General features: G+C 37.6%; 1 protein-coding gene across 3 annotated transcripts in view; it reads left to right on the top strand.

The window, feature by feature from the left end:
- YTHDC2 (YTH domain containing 2) overlaps positions 1 to 25,036 on the top strand; it is a 68,958-nt gene that overhangs the window by 16,895 nt on the left and 27,027 nt on the right. For all 3 annotated transcript variants that reach the window (XM_030316721.1, XM_030316713.1, XM_030316711.1), the window contains exons 8-20: positions 3,123 to 3,230; positions 4,592 to 4,740; positions 6,255 to 6,390; positions 10,503 to 10,629; positions 10,833 to 10,898; positions 15,362 to 15,540; positions 15,791 to 15,887; positions 15,967 to 16,054; positions 16,148 to 16,228; positions 18,137 to 18,219; positions 21,877 to 21,982; positions 23,444 to 23,563; positions 23,884 to 24,156. In XM_030316721.1, coding sequence (XP_030172581.1) covers positions 3,123 to 3,230; positions 4,592 to 4,740; positions 6,255 to 6,390; positions 10,503 to 10,629; positions 10,833 to 10,898; positions 15,362 to 15,540; positions 15,791 to 15,887; positions 15,967 to 16,054; positions 16,148 to 16,228; positions 18,137 to 18,219; positions 21,877 to 21,982; positions 23,444 to 23,563; positions 23,884 to 24,156 — 1,613 coding nt within the window. The remainder of the gene's footprint in view (positions 1 to 3,122; positions 3,231 to 4,591; positions 4,741 to 6,254; positions 6,391 to 10,502; positions 10,630 to 10,832; positions 10,899 to 15,361; positions 15,541 to 15,790; positions 15,888 to 15,966; positions 16,055 to 16,147; positions 16,229 to 18,136; positions 18,220 to 21,876; positions 21,983 to 23,443; positions 23,564 to 23,883; positions 24,157 to 25,036) is intronic.

Here is a 25,036-nt window from a genome sequence, read left to right on the forward strand (position 1 = left end):
TTTCTGTAGTGTATGGGGCTGTTCATTCATGTATTGTTACCAGTATTGTTTTGATACTGATATAATTGCCAAGCCTACTATTTAAATTTTCCACAAAAATCTTACTTAAATTTTCCATATTTCTCATGGTTGGCCCCTCTTTTTTGTATGTGAAATGCTCACATCCCAGAATTTATTTGACAACACTGTCTCCTAATTCTGCATTAGCACTTGTACCCTCATGGTCTCCTTGGTGGGCTTCTCTTTTGCATGGTGCTTATATATTGGTATTCTTTGGGATTATTCCCTTGATCCTTTTTTTTTTTCCTTCTTTCTCATTCATCTTCCCTTCCTTCTTCCTTCCTTTGTTTTCCTCTTCTTTCCTGGTCTGTGCTGTACTCTACTAGGTACTGGAGATGCACAGGTAGTTTCCCTGGAAGCTCTCATTCATGCCTGTGGCTTCTACTTACTTTTTATACTCATGGACCCTGAATCTTTGTTTCTGTTTATTTTTTGTTTATTTTGAACATTTTCTTTAAGTAAGCTTTATGCCCAGAGTGGGGCTTGAACTCATGACCCCCTGAGATCAAGAGTCCCATGCTCTACCAACTGAGCCAGCCAGGGGCTCCCTGAATCTTTGTTTCTAATTCAAACTGTTCTCCAGAGCTTTGGGCTTTGATGTCTTATAAGCAGCTCATTTCTAATATGTCCCAACCTAAATATTTAATCTCTTCTACAAAAATCTGTGTTGGGGTGCTTGGGTGGCTCAGTCGGTTAAGCATCCGACTTCGGCTCAGGTTATGATCTCGTGGTCCGTGAGTTCGAGCCCCGCGTCGGGCTCTGTGCTGACAGCTCAGAGCCTGGAGCCTGTTTCAGATTCTGTGTCTCCCTCTCTCTCTGACCCTCCCCCGTTCATGCTGTCTCTCCCTGTCTCAAAAATAAATAAACGTTAAAAAAAAAATTAAAAAAAAAAATCTGTGTTGTCCGTTTTAGTTAATCATACCATCAACCTAATCACCTACGTCACAAACCAGTCTTTCTTACAAAACTTATACATCTGCTAGTTGAAAGCTCGTTTTGTCACCTTACATTTGACATGTCTAAAACCAAACCCCAGCTCCCACCAGCCAGTCTGTTGCTTTTAGCTTTGCTTGTTACCTTTGAGATTGACCTCATCATCTATCCGGTTTTGTGCGCCAGACATCTAAGAAACATGGTTGACCCTTCATATCATTCCTTCATATCCAATTTAATGCTGAGTTTTGTGTATTTTGCTTCCTATCTCTGGAGTCTGTCTCTTGTCCGTTTTTTTTTTTTTTTTTTTTCAACGTTTATTTATTTTTGGGACAGAGAGAGACAGAGCATGAACGGGGGAGGGGCAGAGAGAGAGGGAGACACAGAATCGGAAACAGGCTCCAGGCTCTGAGCCATCAGCCCAGAGCCTGACGCGGGGCTCGAACTCACGGACCGCGAGATCGTGACCTGGCTGAAGTCGGACGCTTAACCGACTGCGCCACCCAGGCGCCCCTCTCTTGTCCGTTTTTATCATCACCAGTTTTATTCAAATATTGTTCTCTTTTACTTGAATTATCAGATGATAACCTGGTCGCTTCCATCCCCTCTGCTCTCTTATCTATCTATCTATCTATCTATCTATCTATCTATCTATCTAGAGAGTGCACGTATGCACACAAGAAAGAGTGGGGGAAAGACAGAGAGAGAAGAGAGAGAATACCAAGCACACTCCATGCTGTCAGCGTAGATGCGGGGCTTGATGTCATAACTGACCTGAGCCAAAATCAAGAGTTGGATGCCTAACCAACTGAGCCAACCAGGCACCCCCATTCCTCTGCTCTCTTTTATTTATTTTATTTAAAAAAATGTTTAATGTTTATTTATTTTTAATGTGTATTTATTTTTGAGAGGGACAGAGACAGAATGTGAGTGGGTTAGGGGCAGAGAAAGAGGGAGACACAGAATCTGAAGCAGGCTCCAGGCTCCGAGCCGTCAGCAGAGCCTGACGTGGGGCTCGAATTCATGAGCTGTGAGATCATGACCTGAGCCAAAGTCAGACGCTCAACTGACTGAGCCACCCAGGTGCCCCTTAATGTTTGTTTATTTTTGAGAGAGAGAGAGAGAGAGAGAGAGAGAGAGAGAGAGAACATAAGCAGGGGAGGGACAGAGAGAGAGGGAGACACAGAATCCAAAGCAGGCTCCGGGCTCTGAGCTGCCAGCACAGAGCCTGATGTGGGGCTTGAACCCATGAACCATGAGATCATGACCTAAGCCAAAGTCCAATGCTTAACCAACTGAGCCATCCAGGTGCTTCTCCTCTGCTCTCTTTTAAATCTGTGTTATCTACTGCAGCCAGAGTGGTCTTTTCTGACCTGGAATTCTGAGGATGTTGAGCACTCTGCTGAGCTTAAACTTTGGATAACCATTACCTCAGGATGAAGACCTAAATCCTTAATAAGGCTCACCTGTTTCTCCTGCCTCATCTCAAACTACAACCCCTCTTTACTCCCCATCTCCCACCATGTTCCAGTTTGCTTGGCCAATTAGTTTCTTGAAGACATCATACTCTTTCCCATCATAGCATCTTTGCATGTGCTTTTGTTTTCTTCATTGTATATTTCTTCTGCATACAGGTTAGTATTTCATTTATCCCTTCTCTTGGTCCTCATCTTCTCTGAGAGGATGATTTTCTTGACTCATTCAAATCCCCTATTATGTGATGGTATCCTGTGCTTTTCTCTGGGAGGATTTATTACAACTCTGTTTTCACATTTATATTCTGGATTATTGGATTAATGTTTGTCTCCCTTTCTAGTGTGTAAGCTTCAAGAGAGTAGGAGGCAGCTGTGTTTCTGCTTATGATTTGTATTCCTGGGGTCTGCCATGATGACAGACACAGGATAAGTAGATAGTAAACCCTAGAAAAGACAAGCAAATGAGCAGTTCTGTAAAATGAAAATCAGAATTATATTTAAATATAATGACATGACAATATCATGGGGATCACTTGACCTTTGGAATTGCTTTTGGATTTTTATACTCCAGTTCATTAACTCAGGATTCTCATGTTTTTATGTGCATCGTCCCTGTGATGCAAACTGAGTCTTTAAAGTATTCCTATTATTTAGTACAGGGAAGACCTTTTGAAGTAAAAGAAATGTTTCTGGAAGACATCTTAAGAACTACTGGATACACAAACAAAGAAATGTTAAAATACAAAAAGGAAAAACAACGAGGTAAGCTTTTTATCAAACAAATTTAAAACAAAAGTACTACTAATACTAAGTTTTTGGTCTTATCCTGTGGAGGTACAAGGACACTTGAAAGTATTTTTCCCTTGCACGTAATTGTATAAAATCATATTAGAGTTTGGTCCTAAGTGTACCTGCTACGTGGTGGTTTATGTCCATAAATTATCATCTATAGAGAGGAATTGAAAGTGGATGCTGGGGTGGAGGAGGGTGAGTGTGTCTGTATCCAGAGATGCAGCCACTGTTTTAAGGAGGCCGAAGACTATGTGCTGCCGAGTGTTTGACATGCCGCATACGGTAAGAATGTGACCCGCCACAGCACATTGCACAGGACCCGGATGGGGAGTAGGCAGGAGGCGTTGAAGGGAGTGGCATGTGAGTAGTAACAGGTTCATCTGTGATACAAATGCCAGGTTTTCAAATCTTGATTTCGTTATGAATTGCATCTGTGCTTACAACTTAGTGTTATTTGCCCATTAATACATCTCTTAATCACGACTTACAGTATATCTCAGCTTTGGAGTTAGGGTGAGATTCTTCTTGGTTGCTTTTTTTTTTCCGATTTTTTTTAATGTTTATTTTTGAGAGAGAGAGAGAGAGAGAGCATGAGCAGGGGAGGGGCAGAGAGAGAGAGAGGGAGACACAGAATCTGAAGCAGGCTCCAGGCTCCACTCTGTCAGCACAGAGCCTGACGTGGGGCTTGAACTCACTAAGTGAGATCATGACCTGAGCCGAAGTCGGACGCTTAACGAAGTCGGACGCTTAACCTACTGAGCCACCCAGGCGCCCTTCTTCTTGCTTACTTTTAACTTCATTATTCGCGATATGAGATTTGGCTTCAAGCTTTGCTTCCTTTGTTTAGTCTGTGTGACCTTGGACAAGAATCTTAAGTTCTTTGGATTCTCCACTTGAATAAAAGCAGTAGGAATTAGCAATTCCTATTTCATATGTAGATCATAAAACTAGTAGATCTCTAAGCTTTTGAAGGTGAAAATTGTAGATCACTTGTACCTCAAACAACTGGCATGGTGGTAGAAGTTCAATGAATTGTTTTTCTACAAAGTGCTGTTTGAATATTAGTCATTGTTTTAAGCAATATTTATAGTATGGCTCAAATAGTTTTCTTGAAATTTGGACTGACTTAGAAATAAACTTCTCACCAATAACGTGGAATAGATGATGTATTTAAGCATAAACATTACTGGATGTTTCTCATTAACGTATTTTGAAAAAATAAAGCCAACTTTGAAGTATTTTCAGATTCACTTAATTTTTAAAAGCACAATATATTCCCCAATGTGAAGCATTTGTGTACTTTTTTGTTGTTGTTTTTGTTACTAATTTAGAAGAGAAGCAACAAACTACTCTTACAGAATGGTATTCGGCTCAAGAGAATACATTCAAGCCTGAGTCTCAGAGGCAGAGAACTGTTCCGAATGTGACTGAAGAGTATGATTTGTTGGATGATGGTGGTGATGCTGTCTTCAGCCAGTTGGTAAGACCTTGTTGATTTCACACTGATATTTTGAGTGAAAATTGTGTAGTTTAAAGAACATCTTACGAGATTATAATATGTTACTGAATTATTACAGTGTAATTCTCTTAGTTTATCTTAGGCTACAACACATTTTTCAGAAAAACTTTCTAACACACTTTTTTTGGCAAATAATGCAACATTTTTTATTGTTTTATATGAATTTAAATTATTTCAATATTTTCTCTGATTTTTTTGAAGACAATACAGATATTATGGATATATGTTATCATTGCCTGATATTTTATCATCTCAAAAGTTTTTTTTATTAAAATTTTTTTAATGTTTATTAATTTTGAAAGAGGCAGAACATGAGTGGGGGAGAAACAGAGAGGGAGACACAGAATCCAGAGTAGGCTTCAAGCTCTGAGCTGTCAGCACAGAACCCAGTGCAGGGCTCGAACCCACGAACCGCAAGATCATGACCTGAGGCAAAGTTGGATGCTTAACCCACTGAGCTACCCAGGTGCCCCTACCATCTCAAAAGTTTAAGAACCTGTGAGCTGAACAATGTAAGATAAGTTCAGTTAAGAGAAAATTGAGAAAAAACTTTTGATATTAGAGCCCATAGTCAATACTGGTGTTGTTTCTACAACCAACCAGCTATGTGACTTTATAAAATCAGTTACCTGCTATAGACCTCAGTTTATTCTTTTCTTCTGCTTTTCTTTTTTCTATTTTGCCACAGAATGTTTTACAAATGAAATATTTTGTAGAAGCCCTGCCTGCTCGTCTTTACTGTCCACTCCCATCCCTACATGGGGCTTCTGCTACCTTGGGTTCCATTGAAACTGTTTGAATCCAGGTTGAAAACTGGAACTAGCTGATTTCCTAGGTCCCTTCTGGTCTTTAATTCTGGTTTAGATTTCTTTAAAAGGCACTGGTGATTAGTGTGATGCAAAATATTGCTGGGCCTATGCACTTTTTGGAAAAAGAATTTAACTGTTTTGAGCATGAGAAGGTACATATGCAGGTGCATTTGGTTCAGTGAATAGCCTTTTGACCATTAAATCAGTGTTTCTTAAGCCTGGTTGCACATGAGCATCACCTCAGGAACTTATTTTAAAGCCCTTATGGAATCTTGCCTCCACCAGCAGAGGTTCTCATGAACTTGGCATCAGTGTTGAAATACACCAGTGTTGGCCCCTCTGATGTGCAGCTGGGAGAGAGAACCACTGGTGTACAAGTATATTTAGCAACATTTTGCTAGAAACACACTTAGGTAATATTTTGACTGAATCATGCTCCTTTGGTTACAAACTCATTCTCAGATGAAAGATAAATGTAAGAACAAGATACGATATTGTAAGTGGAGTGTGTGTGTTCAGATGAGAAACTTTTATGTCAAAGCCTGTGCTATTATATTATATGTGGTTAATAGTTCTTGTGGCCATTGTGTCATCTCATATTCTTTGCAAGCAAAGGTTAAGCTGTCAGGTAATTTATAACCTCTGCTTTTGTTTTGTTTTTTAAAGACAGAAAAAGATGTGAATTGCCTTGAACCATGGTTAATAAAGGAAATGGATGCTTGTCTTTGTGACATATGGCTACATAAAGATGTCGATGCCTTCGCTCAGGTCTTTCACCTTATTTTAACTGAAAATGTTAGCGGTATGTATAACTTCTTAAAAAATATTTTTTTTTACTCTTACAGTTATTTATGGTGGAAATGTAGTTTAATTCAGAATGTATGTACTACATTTGTTGTTCACAACCAATAATTTGTTCTTTTGGAGTACTTATTTCAAATGGGCAAATCAAGATCTTATTAGCATAGTAGAATAAATATTGTGTTAAATTAGGGATTCTTCTTTTTTTTTTTTTAATGTTAATTTTTGAGAGAGAGAGAGACAGAGCATGAGTGGGGCGGGGGAGTGGGAGTGGCAGAGAGAGAGGGAGACACTGAATCTGAAGCAAGCTCCAGGCTCTGAGCTGTCAGGGTAGGGCCCGACATGGTACTCGAACTCATGAACTGTGAGATCATGACCTGAGCTGAAGTTGGACGCTTAACCGACTGAGCCACCCAAGTGCCCCTAAATCAGGGATTCTTAATCTAGTTGTCTTCAGAATAGCTATGTGGGGGTCTGTGAATATATGTGCAGTTATGTGCAGAGGTATTTTTCTGTATATATATTGTACCCATATTTCTGTATATATATTGTACCCATCAATACATGTTCCTTCCCTCCCAAGGGAATATCTTCGATTTTTTTGAAATTTGTGATTTCAAAAAAGGAAGGAAAAAAAAAGATTGATAACTTTGCTCTAGATTTTGTATTTAGTAAGTGATGAATTTTAACATACCGTTAGTTATATAAGCTCAAGTACTCATTCACATGCACATGCTTTATGTCATGTGATACGTTTTCATAATGACCTAGCCTGATTTTGTTAGTTGATTATAGTGACTATTGGTAACCAGAGGTGAGTTTCAGAACTCTGAAGCCTTCTAGGCAAAAGACAGAATGAAAGGCCAGAGAGTCAGTACTGGAAATGATTTAGATGTCAAGTGGTTTATCCCCTCAACTAAACTTCTCAGTGTTATTATTATTATTATTGATCACTCCTTTCTTGAAACATTTCCTTCAGTCAGCCTATCCTATTCCAGCTGGAACTTCTTGGTTTCCTTCGCAGAATCTTCCCTTTTCCTGACCTCTAAAGATGCAGTGGCCCAGGCCTCAGTCCTTAGGCCTTGCTTCAATTTACACGGACTTCTTATGTGGTTCTCATCTAGTCATAGCTTTAAATACTTATTGTCTCTTAGTGACTAGCTTCAGGTACAGTAGGTCAATCAGCCTAAAAATCTTTACTTTTTACTTACATCAATTCAGCCTATGGTTAGTATATCTCGTTGCCAACCACATTGTCTTAGTGATTCATATCACCTTTAAAACTTCTAGTTCTTCTCTTTTTTTTTTTTTTAACATGGGATTTTGTTAAATGAATGCCCCCTATCATTTACATGTTGTTCTGCTTTTTTTTATTTTTATTTTTTTTGAGTTTTTAAATCTCATAATTAGATTTGGCCCATTGGTTTTGGTTAACAACCCCCCTCCCCCCCGCCCCTGCCACCCAGTTCTAATTGTTACCTAGTGTATTAATAAACCTTCTCAGTTTATTAGCTCAGAAGGCCTGGGTCAATGACCATGTGCTATGTATGCTAGAAGAGGCTTTAGGTCAATATTTAGGTGTAGTTGTTCAAATGGTTATAATTCCATAATGTACTAATCTAACAGACCTCTTAAGAAGGAAATGAAGATCTTTGTAAATTTAGTTTGATCTACTTTTTTTTTCCAGTTTATCAGTCATTAAAAAAATAAATTATCTGTATTTTGAAAAGTAACTTTTTGTATTTGGAAATGTGAACATTTGTTCATCTCCAGTTTTCTGGCAATCTTTTTTTCTCCAAAAGAGAAATGCCTTGCCATCTTACCTGAAAATTAGGAAAATTTGAACTCTGAGGCAAGTTGCCTTAAAATATTTATGAAGCATTAATGTATTATTCTTGACCTTCATCCTAGATATTTCTTTAGTGTATACTATTACTTGGATGTCATCATCCTATGCATCCAGGTCCTGCATCTTTATAAAAGTGTCACTGGACATTTTCTAGAGTGCGCTATGCTAGTATTTTAAGCTGTGTGAAGCAAACTAAAATGTTGTAGTAATTCTTTGAACAGTTATTGAATTCCTGTCTTTTTATTTTTCTTCTAAAATCTCAATCCTTAATTGGCACCAGAGTTGAAAATACTTCATGTAATCCAGGAGACCCTGGGCTTCATAGGTTTCTTTTTAATGTTGTCAGTTTCTCCATGTGATCCTGTGGAAGCAGCTGGTAATTAGTAAGATGTAGGCATTCTTTGTCATGCTTATTGTCCTAGTTACCTATTGCTGCATAACAAATCATTCCTAAACTTAGCAACCTGAAACATTTATTATCTCACACTGCTTCTGAGAATCAAGAATCTGAGAGTGGCAAAACTGAGTGGTTCTGGCTCCTAGTGACAGTAGTGAAGCTGTTGTCAGGGGTTTGGTCATCTGAAGGTTTCACTGGAACTGGAGCATCTGGTTCTGAGGAGGCTCGCTGAGGTGGCTCTTGGCAAGAGGCCTCCAGTCATCTCTGCTTTTGGCATAAGGCTTCAGTTTGTTGCCATGTGGACCTCTTCATAGGGCTGGCTGTCTTATTCTTCCTAGGATGTGACAGCTGGCTTCTTTCAGAGTGAGTGATCAAAAGAGAAGGAGAAAAAGCAAGCAGGAAGCTGTAGGTACCTTTTAGAGTGAGTTACGTAGTCTAGCTCTTACTCTAGGAGAATGGAATTAGGCTCTGCCTCTTGAAGAGAGGAGTACTAAGGAATTGTTGGATACTTATTAATACCCTGCTGCTGAAAATACATACTTATTCGTACCTGCTGCTCAAAAATATACACATTTTGGTTCTGTTCTCCAGGGCTATCAAATGACTATTCAGTTGAAGCTGTAATTCTCTTACAGTGAGTATAGGTCATAATCTTTTCAGACCTTTTTAAAAATGCGTGTGCCTGGCCATCCCAGACTTACCGACTCTGAATCTAGAGTAAATCATGGCTATCTGTGCTTTTAGAAATAAGAAGCTTGAGGTAATTCTCTTCTGAGTCCTCCTCCCCATCTTAAGAACCATTGATTTGTATTAATAATGGTTACCATGTTGTAGAGTATTATTAAACAATGAGAATAATTGGGTATCTAAAATTTTCCATTTGTAATTATCTTAAATTTTACTGCAGAGGTTTCCCCCCCCCCCCAGTGATTCTTTATTTTTGAAATTACCAGTTTTATAATTTAAGCAAACTGGTGCTAAGCAATTTTATTATATTGCATTCCTTGAGACATATATTCTAGGAAAGAACTTAAACTCAATAGAACTTTGTTTTTCTCATGGAGGGATTTTATGGTTTGTAAACTTTCTGCCAATGCTTTATTTCCATTAAACATCTCAGTAAGTAACAGCCTGGAATGGTGGAATGAAAACAAAACGAAAGAACAACAAAAAATGGTCTTGAACTTTGCATTTGCACTTTTAAGCATTCATTACCAGTTGCTGATGAACATAAACTTTTTAATTCTTTGTATTTTGTCATCTGATGATTAAGACATATCTAGGCTTAGGAAAATTATTTAAGGGTTCTGCAAGTTACTAGTTTTCGTCTTCTGTTTTAATTATCATGGTGAGCTTAAGACAGCTTAACAACTATCTTTCCTTCTCTTGCCTTCCAAATGATTGTCCCTATTCCATCATTTATTTTTATTTATTTATTTATTTATTTATTTGTTTATTTATTTATTTATTATTTTTTTAGAGAGAGTGTGAGTGGGGGAGAGGGACAGAGGGCGAGGGAGAGAGAATCCCAAGCAGGCTCTGCACTCAGCATGGAGCCTGACATGGGGCTCAATCCTGTGACCCTGGGATCATGACCTGAGCTGAAGTCAAAAGTTGGATGCTCAACTGACTGAGCCACCCAGGCGCCCCTCCTCCATTGTGTTTATATTAAAAGCATATGAATGACATCTCCTTGGATGATCTGAGTTAAGGTTATGTAATACTGTTACCATGTAGTGGGTTAAGGCGCAAAGTCCCAAGTGAATTCTCCTGACAGTCATTTATTTCTTTCATTTAACTTAAAAAAAATTAAAACGATTTAAAAAATTTGGAAATGTAACCTATATTTATCTTTTCCTGTTTTTAGTTGATTATAGGCATAGCGAAACCAGTGCAACAGCTCTGATGGTTGCTGCTGGACGAGGTTTTTCAAGTCAAGTAGAGCAGTTAATTAGCATGGGAGCCAACGTGCACAGTAAAGCGTCAAATGGCTGGTAATTGTAAACTGCATCCGTTCTTTATATGTCTTGGTCCAGCTACACATACTGTCTTTGATTTCTTACGTTTGTCTTTATGTTAAAAGCTGTTCTATAATAATTGCTGGAATATCTCTAATGGGTGAATGAATAATGTGACTAGTTTTATAATTTTGAAAACATCATTTTTCTAATAGTTTGATATCTTTGAATTTTGGCAGGATGGCTTTAGATTGGGCTAAACACTTTGGACAGACTGAAATTGTGGATCTTCTGGAATCTTACAGGTAAAACTTTATTTTGTGCTTAATTAACCCTAACTTCTTTTTTATTTAAAAAAAAAATTTTTTTTAACATTTATGCATTTTGAGAGACAGAGGCAGAGCATGAGCAGGGGAGGGGGAGAGAGAGAGAGATACAGAATCCGAAGCAGGCTCCAGGCTCTGAGCTGTTTGTTAGCACAGAGCCCGACGTGGGGCTTGAACTCCCAAACCGCAAGACCAGGACCTAAGCTGAAGTCGGACGCTCAACTGACTGAGCCACCCAGGTGCCCCCTAACTTCTTTTTTAAAAGCTGAGCTGTGAAAATCAGTATGATGCTGTAGGCTATAGTCTCTTATTCAGAGATTTTCTTTTGTTTTTTGTTTTTTTTTTTTTTGCTTTTTTTTTTTTGCTGTTGGTTTTTGAATTCTAAGGAATTCTAAGGAAAAAAAAATTTTTTGTAGGGTGCCGGTAAGATCCACTATGCTGTAATAATTTATTTTATTTTGAAAGACAGAAGGATTTCCAGTTAAACATGGTAGCTAGAACACATGTAATTTATCTGCATTTTCACAAAACCTCGTTGAAATGGTACAGAAGGAATGTTCAAGCTAATAAAGTGAAAGAGATTGGAAGAGGTCATAGCAACTGATCAAAGAAATTAGTAAATTTTTGGGTACTAGAAGGCTAGTGGATCGGTGCTGGTTGACGTGGCAGAGCTGAGAAAACTGAAACCTGAGTGCCCACAGAGGGAAATGCCAGTGAGAAACAGATTCATTTTAGCTTCTTAGAGGCTCACTTAACTAATTCTTTTTTTTTTTAAATGAATTTTTTTTTTTTAATGTTTAATTTTGAGAGAGAGACAGAGCGTGAGTAGGGAGGGGCAGAGAGAGAGGGAGACACAGATCTGAAGCAGGCTCCAGGCTCTGAGCTGTTAGCACAGAGGTCGACGCGGAACTCAAACTCGTCAACCGTGAGATCATGACCTGAGCTGAAGTCGGACACTCAACTGACTGAGCCACCCAGGCGCCCCTCACTTAACTACTTCTGAATAACAGTGAAAGAAAAGGCCAAAAACAAAACAAAAACAAAAAACACAACAACAAAAAACCCCCCAAAATCCCAGAATTGATTGAAATTCTCTATGAGGAACATTTAGAATTCCAGATTCCCTTCTCCCCTCCACCAGGTGATACCACTTCCCCACCTTTGCAGGAAGTGGGAAGTATATTAAAAAATAAAGCCACGGACATGTTGGACTTGGAGGTACCAGGCACAGTGGGAGAGTAGGAGTGAGGCATCAAACAGAAAAGTCTAAAGACTGAAAGTTGAGGTACCATCCACTCCCTTCCACTGCTGTCCTGTTGCCTTTTCCTGTTTGAAGCTTATGTTCTTTAGCAGAAAACTTGAGAATTCTTTCCTGGGAAAACAGACGAAGCCAAGGGAAAAGAATTAGAATTATAGAAGGTTGGGTATTCCTTCAGTGAAATGACCATCTTTAAACTAGATAGCTCAGCAATTGTCACCTGTGCAGATGGAGTTTTGTTTTGTTTTTTTTTTTTTTCATTGTCTTTAAAGATGAACAAAATGTTGGGGATTGATCACTGGGAATCTTTGAGGGGAAAAAGCACCCACAATCCAACAGACAACAATAGCAACCAAAAAACCCGGAACTTAGATGGGACTAAGCGTTAGTGACCAGAAGAAGACTTCAAAAACTAATAGAAAATATTCATGAAAGAGAAACAATGTGTTATAAAATAGGAACAGAACACATATCTTTGTTTAAATCTTACCTTCATGGGGGCTACCTAATTAATTCTATTACTGCAGTCTACCTCCTGTGCTACTGATCCTCCTTAACTGATTCTATTTTGATTTAAAAAAGAAGAATCAGACAATACTTTTCACAATCCTATGAAACAAAGCCTTCATTTTGGTAATTAAAGGTTTTAGGTAAATTTAGTTCAGATTGTGTAGATTTTAATGTTTATTTATTTTTGAGACAGAGACTGAGACAGCGCATGAACTGGGGAGGGTCAAAGAGAGAGGGAGACACAGAATCTGAAACAGTCTCCAGGCTCTGAGCTGTCAGCACAGAGCCTGACACAGGGCTCGAACTCACGGACTGCGAGATCACAACCTGAGCCGAAGTCGGACGCTTAACCAACTGAGCCACCCAGGCGCCCCCAGATTGTGTAGATTTTAGATTAGATATCTTAAGAAAAGAGAAAGATATTTTATTAAAGGAAAAGGTACCTGAAGAAGACATGTTTAGTAATACGTGGATAGCATCTATCGGTCTTCAACCTGTAAGAATCAAAAGTGAAAAAAATGGAATTTGAAGTTAAAATATATCAAAACATCTTTTATTGAAGAACATATAAATGTTTTATATGAGTTCGGTTTTTGTATTTAATTCTATAGATATAGTCTCAGGTATTAGATGAAGTATGTTTGAAGTATGAAATTAGTCTTTTCTTTTTAATTTCAATTAAATGCTAATGACATTTAGAGTGACAAAGTTCTTAGCAATGGCAGGATTTGTTGTCATTTCAGTTAATAGCACCCAGAACTTGCAGTCCTTTTAGTGCTAATACTTTGAATGCTCCACTTTGAATGCTTCTTAGGGTGCTAGGAAGTATCTCAGTAGACACTATACATTACCAAGTACAGGAGTTATCTAGATAATATTCTAATTATCCTGGCTACCTGGGCTTTCTTTTTAGTCCACAGATCATGACATTCTCAATCACCAATTTTAAACATTTAAAATGCAATTTATTAATAAAATGTGTGTTGGATTATTGATAATTGATATGTAAAGTTAGTGGGTTTTTTTTGAGAGTGCTAGTGGAGAGGGACAAAGGGAAAGAGAGAGAGCATCTCAAGCAGGTTCCACACCCAGTATGTAGCCCGACATGGGGCTCCATCCCACGACCATGACATCATGACCCGAACTGAAATCAAGAGTTGGGTGTTCAACTGACTGAGCCAACCAGGCTCCCTTGAAGTTAGAGCTTTAAACGAAGAACATACTCCTCTCCTCATTTACCTGTTAAGAAGTAAAAAACCAAAAAACTTGGAGTATTTGAAAAAGGATCTTAAATTTAAAATACTACAATTTTAAGTTTAATATTTTCCCTATTGAGATCAGGCTTCATTTTCTGCTAAGCTCTTTAAGAGAAATGGGCTGAACTGAACTTCCTAGAAATCTTATTCATAGTTACAAGTGATGGCAGTAGTTTATATTTTTATATAGAGGATGAAGAAGCAAGCAATTATTTAATTTATGCTGATTCTGGGCTTTTGGAAAGTAGTGAAGTCAATCTGCTTTTAGAATAGAATTACCAGGTCAGCAGTCATGTTAAGCTGGTACCTGTAGAATTGTGGTTTTTTTTTTTTTTTTTTTTAACATAGACTTTTCTTCAGAGTATTGTTTATAAGAGTGAACAACCTGTTGAAATATAAATGATGATTGAAAATTTGTGTCTTTTAAGTTTTATTATGGTAAAGTTTACATACCACATGAGTTAGTTCACCCATGTTACACAGTCATTACCACAATCAATTTTGAGAACGTTTTCATTACCCGTCTCCCCCCAAAAAACGCAACTCTTCCAGCTCTCGACACCTAGTGTACTTTCTGTTTCTGTAGGTTTGTCTATTCTGTATACTTAATCTAAGTGGAATGGTATCATACTTGGTCTTTTTAATTGGCTTCTTTCATTAGCATAAATGTGTTCCAAGGTTCATCCATGTTGTAGCAGGTGTTCTTTTTCTGACTAATAACCTACTCTGTGGATACATCACGATTTGTTTAACCATTCATCAATTGATGAACATTTGGGTTTCCACTTTTTGACTCTTACCAATAATTCTGGTATGAACATTTGTGTACACATATTTATATGGACATGTACTTTCATTTCCCTTGTTTATATACCTAGCAGTGGAAGTGGAATTGCTGGGACGTGTGGTCACACTGTGTTTAACATTTTGAGGAACCGCCATATTCTTTTTCAAAGTGGCTTCACCATTTTATGCTCTCACCAGCAATGTATGATGGTTATAGTTTCTCCACACCCTCTCTTCACATTTACTTTCTTGTCTTTTTTTAATTGTAGTCCTCCTAGTGAGTGTGAAGTGGTATTCATTGTGGTTTTGATTTTCATTTCTCTGATGACTAATGATGTTGAACATCTTTTCAGTGTGTTTATTGGCCATTCGTATATTGTCTTTGGAGAAATGTCTTCAGGTTGTGTTTTCAAAAATCACTTACTGACAAATTTTACTTTGGGTAATGTACTGTAAACCAAAACATGAATTGTAGCTGGGACATTAAGTATCACTTACCCTCTTTAGGGTGTATTTAAAATTTGAAGAAGGATATCATGGGAATTGTTGGCCTTAAAGGATTACTCTTTTTTGATGAAAATTGAGTTTGTGGGTTTTTTTTGTTGTTGTTGTTTTTGTCTTTTTTTTCCTAGTGCTTCACTGGAATTTGGAAATCTAGATGAAAGTTCTCTGGTACACACAAATGGGAGTGACCTCAGTGCAGAAGACAGAGAGCTCCTGAAAGCTTATCATCACAGTTTTGATGATGAAAAAGTAGACTTGGATTTGATCATGCACCTTCTATACAATATCTGCCATGGTTGCGATGCTGGTAAATAACTACTGTCTAAAATAACTGGAACAACAGTGTATACTTCGATTTCAAAATTAATATGTTGTGTGTACAGATTTTTGTGTAATTCCATTGGTAGTATTACATAAATAATCTCTTAAACATCATAAGTATCACAGTTTATTAGTACATAAAAACACGTGATAGAGTTCATTATAGATGGTTCTGTTGATTGGTTCTGGTTTGTAAAACCAGAGGTTTACTGTTAAAAACGTTATTCTTCTCCAAGGAGCAATATTAATTTTCCTGCCTGGATATGATGAAATTGTTGGACTGCGGGATCGTATCCTGTTTGATGACAAGCGGTTTGCTGATAACACACACAGGTAAAAGCTAAAGCTTTATATTTGCTGCTTTAAGTAACAGATAGGTACCATAGTGTATTTTCCCTTTCATTGTCAACAGATATCAAGTCTTTATGCTTCATTCAAATATGCAAACATCTGATCAAAAGAAGGTATTGAAAAACCCGCCTGCTGGTGTTCGAAAAATTGTAAGCTTTATAAAATTTTCTTTTGTCCATTTTATTAGTCATTGGTCCTGTTTTCGTATTAACTGTAACATAACATTCCATTCCATTTTGCAGATCCTTTCCACCAATATTGCTGAAACCAGCATCACAGTCAATGATGTTGTCTTTGTTATTGATTCTGGTAAGGTGAAAGAGGTAGGTTGGAGGAATTGTATTTTATTTAAATGAAGAAGATTAAGTTACATTCCAATAAATGCTTTTATAAGCAGAATTCACTTTAGTGGGAAAATCTCTGGTTCTGCCTGAATTTACCATGGTAGTCGTTGATTTCTCTGAAGTGAATATTTTACTTTAAACAGTTCAGAATGTAAGATCCAGTTAGTGTAACAAATTATATTAAAAAAATGAGCTTCTGCTGATTAAATATTAGGAAGAAAGTAAAGGGTTGGCTAGCTACACTGAAAATTTTGTCACAGTGTGGGAATTTGATTACATATTTTGTATGCTTTCCTTCTACATGTGGGCATGGACCATGTCCCTCCTGTTCAATGTTTAATCTCCGGTGCTCCACATGTAGCAGATACTCAAAAGATATTTAGTTTGAGAGAACCATACTCAGAGGAAGCAGACAAAACTAAAGTTCAGCAAATGATAGCGGACACATGGGTCCATTACCTGCTTTTATCAAAATAAATTCCGTCAGAACACTGCCATGTTCACTCTTCTGCCTATTGACTATGGCTGCTTTCACACTGCAGATGGCAGATTTGAATTAGTTGCAACAGAGACTCTCTACAAAGGCTAAAATATTTGCTGCCAACCCAGTAGAAATAAAAGACAGCATTTATTTTCTTTAGCATTAGAATACTCAGCAGTTCTCAATGCCCTTAACTTTGGTAGGTCCTTTTACTGAAAGAGTTGAAAGTGAGAGGTGGTTGATTTTCAAGCAAAGATACTATCTATGTTGGGGAAAGCAAATGATCTCTGTTCTAGTGGATATAAATGATCATGTTTTAATGTGAAAAAAATTTATTAATTGCTTTATAATGTTTTCAAAGTAATTTTAAGGAATATCTTATAGAACACAAGATTTTATTATAAAATTTGGACATTTCATTATAGTTGGATGCTATAAAGAGGAGATAATACATTTTGTTTTTTTATAAGAGGATAATGATGAATATTATCTTTAAAAGTCTGAATGGTGAGTCCATAAAAATTCAGATTTTATTGCCCTGAAATTAGCTAAAGCTGAACAAGTGAATTTTGAATAATTTAGAAATTAATTCCTATAGGTATCATTTATCAAGTAAACCATAGTTAAGAATATGATGATAGGGGCGCCTGGGTGGCACAGTCGGTTAAGCGTCCGACTTCAGCCAGGTCACGATCTCGCGGTCCGGGAGTTCGAGCCCCGCGTCAGGCTCTGGGCTGATGGCTCAGAGCCTGGAGCCTGTTTCCGATTCTGTGTCTCCCTCTCTCTCTGCTCCTCCCCCGTTCATGCTCTGTCTCTCTCTGTCCCAAAAATAAATAAACGTTGAAAAAAAAATTTTTTTTTAATTCTTTTTTTTTTTTTTTTTTTTTTTTTTTTTTTTTAGTGTTTATTTTTGAGAGACAGAGCACAAGCAGGGAAGGGGCAGGGAGAGAGGGAGGCACAGAATTCAAAATAGGCTCCAGGCTCTGAGCTGTCAGCACAGAGCCTGACATGGGGCTGGAACCCATGAACCGTGAGATCATGACCTGAGCCAAAGTCGGGTCGCTTAACGACTGAGCCACCCAGGCACCCCTATTTATTTCTGAGAGTGAGAGAGACGGAGAGCGAGCACGTGCTCAGCAGGGGAGGGGCAGAGAGAGAGAGGGAGACACAGAATCTGAAGCAGGGTCCAGGCTTTGAGCTGCCAGCCACAGACCCCGAGGCGGGGCTCGAACTCAGACTGCGAGATCATGACCTGAGCTAAAGTTGGACGCTTAACTGACTGAGCCACCCAGGCGAAGAGGCTTTAAATTAAACTTGGCATGTTAAAATATATTCATAATGTTTCTTGCTGTTTCTTCTTAAACACCTTTTACAAAAGTTTTAACATGAAGAAAACTTAATTACAGAAATCCTTTGATGCACTGAATTTTGTTACAATGTTAAAAATGGTGTGGATTTCCAAAGCTAGTGCCATACAACGAAAAGGCAGGTAATGTACATTCATTCACTCAATTGCCTATAAAATGGAAACATTTTGGTATGTATTACATATTTAATATATATTCTTTCTAGAAAATGTTAAGATTTTCATGTTAATCTTCATTTTTATATTTTTGTAAAGCAATCCATTTTAAAATATACTTTTTTTAAAGGTTGAATTCAGCTTATTTAAAATTTTTTTGCCTAGTATAATCTATACTCAGAAGATGTAAGAAACATAGACAAAATTAAATGGAAAATCTCTTCAATATTTGCTTCATAGGACAATGGACTAATTTCTGTATTTTGCAAAAAAACCCCTTCCAAATCAATTCACGAAGACCAATACATGAACCTCACATATATCACCTCATATATGCCAAAAGAAATGTAAATTAGTGAGGTAATATTTTTTGCTTATCACCGGATTGTCATTGATGAAAATGTTTAACAGTACATACAACAGAGTTGGCAAAAGTATAGGCCAGTAAGCTTTCATGGTTTGCTGATGGGAGTGTAAATTGGTGTGACTTCTTCAGAGGACAGTTTGAAACTGTTGATCCAGATCTACCCTTTGCCACTGGATTCACCTTCTCATAATTTTTCCTGAGTATACTTGTGCACTGTGTGCAGGGATGTGTTTAAGAATGTTTTCTGCAGCATTGTTTGTAATAGTGAAAAATCTGAGAACATTGTAGTGTCCATTAGTAGTGAAGTATTGTAGTTAGATAAATTATGCTGTAGTCACACAATGGTATACTAGGTAAGTGTTAAAAGGAAAGATGTAGATGTATGTATTTTTATAGTGGAATGGGTTTTCAGAATATATTATTAATTGAAAAAAGTAAGGTGTAGAACGTGCATCCAATAGTATTTGCTTGTGCTAAATATGTATATGTGTATGTATATATGTATGTGTATATATAGTTTAATGTTTATTTTTGTGAGAGAGATGGAGTGTGAGTGGGGGAGGGGCAAAGAGAAAGGGAGACACAGGATCCGAAGCAGGCTCCAGGCTCTGAGCTGTCAGCACAGAGCCTGACGCGGGGCTGGAACTCACGAACCATGAGATCATGACCTGAGCCAAAGTCAGACGCTTAACCAACTGAGCCACCCAGGCGCCCCTAATGTTTATTTTTGAGAGAGAGAGAGACAGAGCACGAGCAGGGGAGGGGCAGAGAGAGAGGGAGACATAGAATTTGACGCAGGCTCCAGGCTCTGAGCTGTCAGCACAAAGCCCGACACGGGGCTCGAACCCACAAACCGTGAGATCATGATCTGAGCCGAAGTCTGATGCTCAACCGACTGAGCCACCCAGGCGCCCCAGTATATATTTAGGCACAAATGCATTGTCAAGTTTGAGAGAAACATTAAAAAAACAATTGTTGACTCTGAGAAGGTGGGTTTGTGGGGCTCTTGAAGGAGATTTAATTTTCATTTTATTGCTTTGTAGCTTGGTTACTTATTTTAATAAATAAATAACATGCTTGCGTTACTTTTTCTTTTTAAAAAAATATTAAAAAAGTATTGTATTTTTCGATAATCATTTGACTGATTTTTGTCTTTCATTTTAACTGATAGAACAACATCAGATACTGACTTTAAAGATGTGCCTCATATGCTGAAGATGGTGGATGCATTATTTCTGTGCTTTATACTTTCATAGGATGTTCTTGAGGGCTTGTTGCTATTACCGTATCAGTTGTTTTCTTATGACAAGGTGTGGCTTGATACACTGAGCTAGGTTTATAGGCTGTTAATAGTATATTATTAGGGATGAAAATCAGAAATTGTAAAAATTTTTCTTGTCATCTCTTTCAACAGGTATTTTTTTTTTTTTTTTTTTTTTTTACAGCCTTCACTGTGCAAGTGTTAGGGATACAATGATCAATAGAGCCTGATGAGTAGAGTTTGAGGTGGGGGGAATGGTGTAGTTCTTCTTGGAATCCAGTAAAGTAAGCAATGATAATACTATGTGATTTGTGCTACAACTGGATTATGCTTCTAGAGGAGTTAAGGTAGAATCTGAGATAAATATGAATAAAGAGGTGTTGTGGCTCTCTGTCTTTCAAAAATAAATAAGTGTTAAAAAAAAAAGATGTTGTGGGAAGGCTTTTCTAGCAGAGGCAAGGCTTACGCAAAGGCCTAAAGAAAAGCGTGAGCAAGAAAGTTGTTTGGGTGGAGTTTAGTTTAGAGGAGAATGGTGAAAAGAACAGAAAGAGGTAAGTTGCGGACAGGTCCTTAAGGACCCTTTTGTGTTTTCTGTCTTTCTTCTTAATAAACCAGAGGATGGCTCAATGATCATATTCTTTTAGCTCTTTGAAGAATGAATTGGTACAGACAAAACTGATGGTAGGAGGACCCAGTAGGAGGCTCTTTCATTAATATTTGCATTTAAAATAAGGGAGAGATGACAGTAGTGTGGATTGTGATAGTGGAGAAATAAAGTAGATAATTCATTCAGGAGATACTAAGGGGTAAGGAATACTGTGGAGTCAAGGATGTCATACAGGTGTCTTAGAAATTTTGTGGATGGTGGTGCCGTCGTCATGGAAAGTGGGAATAGTGGTTCTGTTGGGGAGAAGAATGAACTTTTGGTTGTGTTGAGTTTGACTGGAAAACCTAAGTGGGGCTAAAAGGTTTCATAAGGGTAAATGTAGGGTTAGGATGAAGAGATCTCAGTGGATGGAAATTGAAGTCAGGAGGATAATTACGATCCCCTTGGGAGAGAGGGTAGAGCAGGAGAGCAGAGGGCTGAGGTCCAGCCTCACAGGAACATCAACATTTAAGGACTGGCAAAAGACAGAGGTATCTCAGAAGAGGCAGGAGAGGAGGGAAAGCGGATGGGTTGATAGTGAGGAAAGTACTGATGAAGGAAGCAGTGGTCCAGAGTCTAATTTTTTGTAACTTTGTAACTACAACAGTGTGTTAGTTATGTTTGGGAGTCTGGATTGTGAGCTTTGCCAAGGTAGGGATATTTCTGTATCTCTCTCATTTAGCATACTCAGCCTTGCCATTAGCGGACATGATGACTGTGGGTGAAATGAAAAGAGACTGCTTTTCTTCGAGATATTTTTCTGCTGCTTCCCAGAAAATGATACAAGTCTGTACGGTGACGGGGAGGGTGGTGGGGATGCCGCTCCCTGGGAGCTGTTTAATGCCTGCTTTGTGCAATTCTAAACAGCGGCATATGCACTGAGCTCTGAGCACAGTGCTTGTGTCAGTTCAGTAAAGCTGATGAAATTTATTTTCTTTTCAAATTTTTATTTAAATTCTAGTTAGTTAACATACAGTGCAATATTGGTTTCAGCAGTAGGATTCAGTGATTCATCATTTACATATACAAAGCTGGTGAAATTTAAATTACCATGTATTTTTTTCTTTATTTTTAGTCTCATATGTATCTTACCTAAAAAAAATTTTTTTAATCATTTCCTTAGAAGGCTTATCAGGTAGGTGTCATTCATGAATTTTTATAAATGAATCCCAGATGGGTAAAGTGCCTTCTGGAAAGATTCAGAGGGGAGGAGTATCACAGTAGGGATTTGCACTCAGATGTCCTGACCCTGGTCCATTGCTCTGTCTCCTTAGCACACTGCTTGTATAGTTTTGTTGATATAGTCTTCATTTCTTGTTTGAATCTCAATTTTTTTTTTTCACTTTTAAGGGCAGGGAGATGTAGACCTGGAATTTGTTTCCGGCTGTTCAGCAGACTCCGATTCCAGAATATGTTGGAATTTCAGACTCCAGAACTTTTGAGAATGCCACTACAGGTGGGAATTTACGAAACTCTAAATTAGAGGCTATTTTTGTGGGTGACAGAGGAGAAAGGACCATTTTAACTTATACTAGTTGGACTTTTAAATAATCAACTCATAAAACAAACTTATAAAATGTATATTATGTAGGGTGGTTATGTACCTAACATTTTTTTCCTATACTAGGAAATCCATAAACCTCTAAAATTTTAAAGAGTTACTTGAATGCATTTAAATTATGGTACAGTTTATAAATATGCTTTTTTTTATATGCGACATTTTAGAAGTCTAACGACTACATTGTGTTCACCTTTCACATTCTCACTGAGGATTAGAAAACAAATTATTTAAGGTCCAAAAGATAATGCCACAATCTCAGTTTAAGTGCTGAGATTATGATGGTAGTTTAGAAGGGAGTCTGCTGAGATTTCCTGGCCTTTATTGTTTTGCTTTAGGTCTTCTCACTTCACAGAACAGCCAGACATTGTAGTTTCTAGGGAAAACTACCGGAAGTACATTAATTTGATTATCTGGTGTGCTGAGATGGATGCTGGTTTCTAACCATTTCCAGAGATACTGGATCATGTTTTTGGTATTCATGTACCTGGATGACTTCCCACTTTTCCATGCCTTATGGTCTTAGGATGAAATACAAAACTCTTAACAGGAGCCTAAATTATCTGCCCTTCCTGTGTCTCTAGTTTTAATTTTGACATCTTGTCTTTCCTTCTCTCTCTGCTCATACCAGTAGTTCGAATTTCTCAAGCACATCTTGTTTCTGTATTAGGGGCTTCCTCTGTGTGCTCCGCTCTCCCTAGAATCCTCCCTCTTGTTTCTTTGGTAATTACCTCCTACTCAGTCATTACATCCAAGTTTAAGTGCTGGTTCCCCAGAGATGTTGTCTTTGACTTCCCATGGCCTCCTCCTGCCCTTTCCTGAACTTGATTAAATATTTTCCTTTACCTCTTTAGTTCTCTGTATCCTTCACAACATTTATAAAAATTGTAACTAAGTAGTTAATTGTGTCATTATTCTGTTTTTCCCACAATGAAAAATCCACCAGGGCAGACACTTGTCTATCTTCTTTTTCTCCCAACTTGCTGCATAGTCCCTAGCACTTGGCAAGCACTTTGTTGAACGGATAAAAGATTCTAGAATGTAATGTAAAGGAAAAAAAGAGACTTCTGGACAATAACTCTTACTGTTATGTATAAGAACTGTGTGAGGAGACATCGCCAGTGTGGGCAATGGTAATCTTGATAGGAGGTAATGGAAGGTGTTTATTATATTAAAGTTCTAGCACCTAGGGCAAGGTTAGAGCCTGTCTTTCATAGAAAGACATGGTTCCCTCTACTGTTCATTTTAAGCAGAGACTCTGCTAGTCGGTTTGGGGACTGTGTTTCCCATGATTTCTTTAAAAAACAAAATCACCATAAATTTCAGCATTTCAACATTATTTGCTGTTCTTATTTGCAGGAACTTTGTTTACATACTAAGCTGTTAGCCCCAGTTAATTGTCCTATTGCCGATTTCCTAATGAAAGCTCCTGAACCTCCACCTGCTTTAATTGTAAGAAATGCTGTACACATGCTTAAGGTTCGTGTCTTCATAGTTTTCACTTTACTGATTTTACTTGAAATTTAAAGTGGGAATATATCTTGCCTGATTTTTGTACTTAAAAAGATTATCTGAAAGAAGCATGTACTTTGGAATAATACTCTCATGGTAATTACAGTAAAACAGTTGATGTAGATCTTTTTTTATATAAAATATTTGAAGCAAACGATGTTTTCTATAAGATGTGGCAAAAGAAAATTTACATTTTTATTTCTTTATGATTTTTAAGTATGCGGTTCAATTAAACATCATGAAACATTTTGGTCCTGCCAGATTCTGTTTTCTGTGCTTTTATTTAGACAATAGATGCAATGGACGCGTGGGAAGATCTCACTGAGCTTGGGTATCATTTGGCTGACCTGCCCGTAGAACCACATCTTGGAAAAATGGTCCTGTGTGCTGTCGTGTTAAAGTGTCTGGACCCCATCCTTACAATTGCCTGCACCCTGGCCTATCGAGACCCTTTTGTACTGCCAACCCAGGCCTCTCAAAAGCGCGCAGCTATGCTCTGTAGGAAACGCTTCACTGCAGGAACTTTCAGTGACCACATGGCACTTCTCAGAGCATTCCAGGTACTGGTCGTTGTTGTCATTTCATTTCTGAACATGTTGCTGGTTGAACAGACTTCTGGGGCAAGTGTAACAAATTAAAAAAGAGCTAGGACTCCATTAATTTGGTTTCCTTATAAAGTCACATTTTGTAAATAGCTCAGAAAGATACATTCCTGCTGTCCTTGTGTTAAAATTATCACTGTTTTTCTCTACCTTTTTTTCTTTTATTTTCTCCGTTTTCTCCCTGTAGGAATATGTGTATGTATATATTTATTTACTTATATGTATTTTTTAATATCCAAGTTCCTTTTAATCATATCTTGGACAGGAAATGCTCTCAAATTTTAGTTGAGAAGCAATGTATATTATGGGGTGCCTGGTTGACTTAGTCGATTGAGTGTCTGACTCTTGATTTTGGCTCAGGTCATTATCTCATGATTTGTGCGTTTGAGCCTACGTTGGGCTCCACACTGTGTGGAGCCTGCTTGGGATTCTCTCTCTGCCTCTCCCCCCTCTCTCACAATAAATAAGTAAACTTAAAAAAAAAAAAAAAGAAATCATGTATATTATTCAAAGTATGTAGAACAAACCGAGGAAGAAACTTATCTTGAATTTAGTATCTCTGTGTTGATTTTTTTTTTTAGAGTATGTCTTTTTCTTGTGTGCTCAAGACACGATGCTAAGAACTTAATTTTATAAAATAAAATATAAATATCATTTAAAACTTTTTAAGATAACAGTAGTGAGAAATTGATGAACATGATAAATAAGAAAGAAAAGATAAGGAAAATAGGATTCTGAGGAAAGGAAATGATATGTAATTTAGAATTTCAGATATGTGGAGAAGAATATGTTATTTCTTGAAAAGGCGTCCTTAAATTCTCTTGAATGTGGGCTATGA

This window comes from Lynx canadensis, chromosome A1 (genome assembly GCF_007474595.2).
Source record: "Lynx canadensis isolate LIC74 chromosome A1, mLynCan4.pri.v2, whole genome shotgun sequence".
Taxonomy (NCBI): Eukaryota; Metazoa; Chordata; class Mammalia; order Carnivora; family Felidae; genus Lynx; species Lynx canadensis.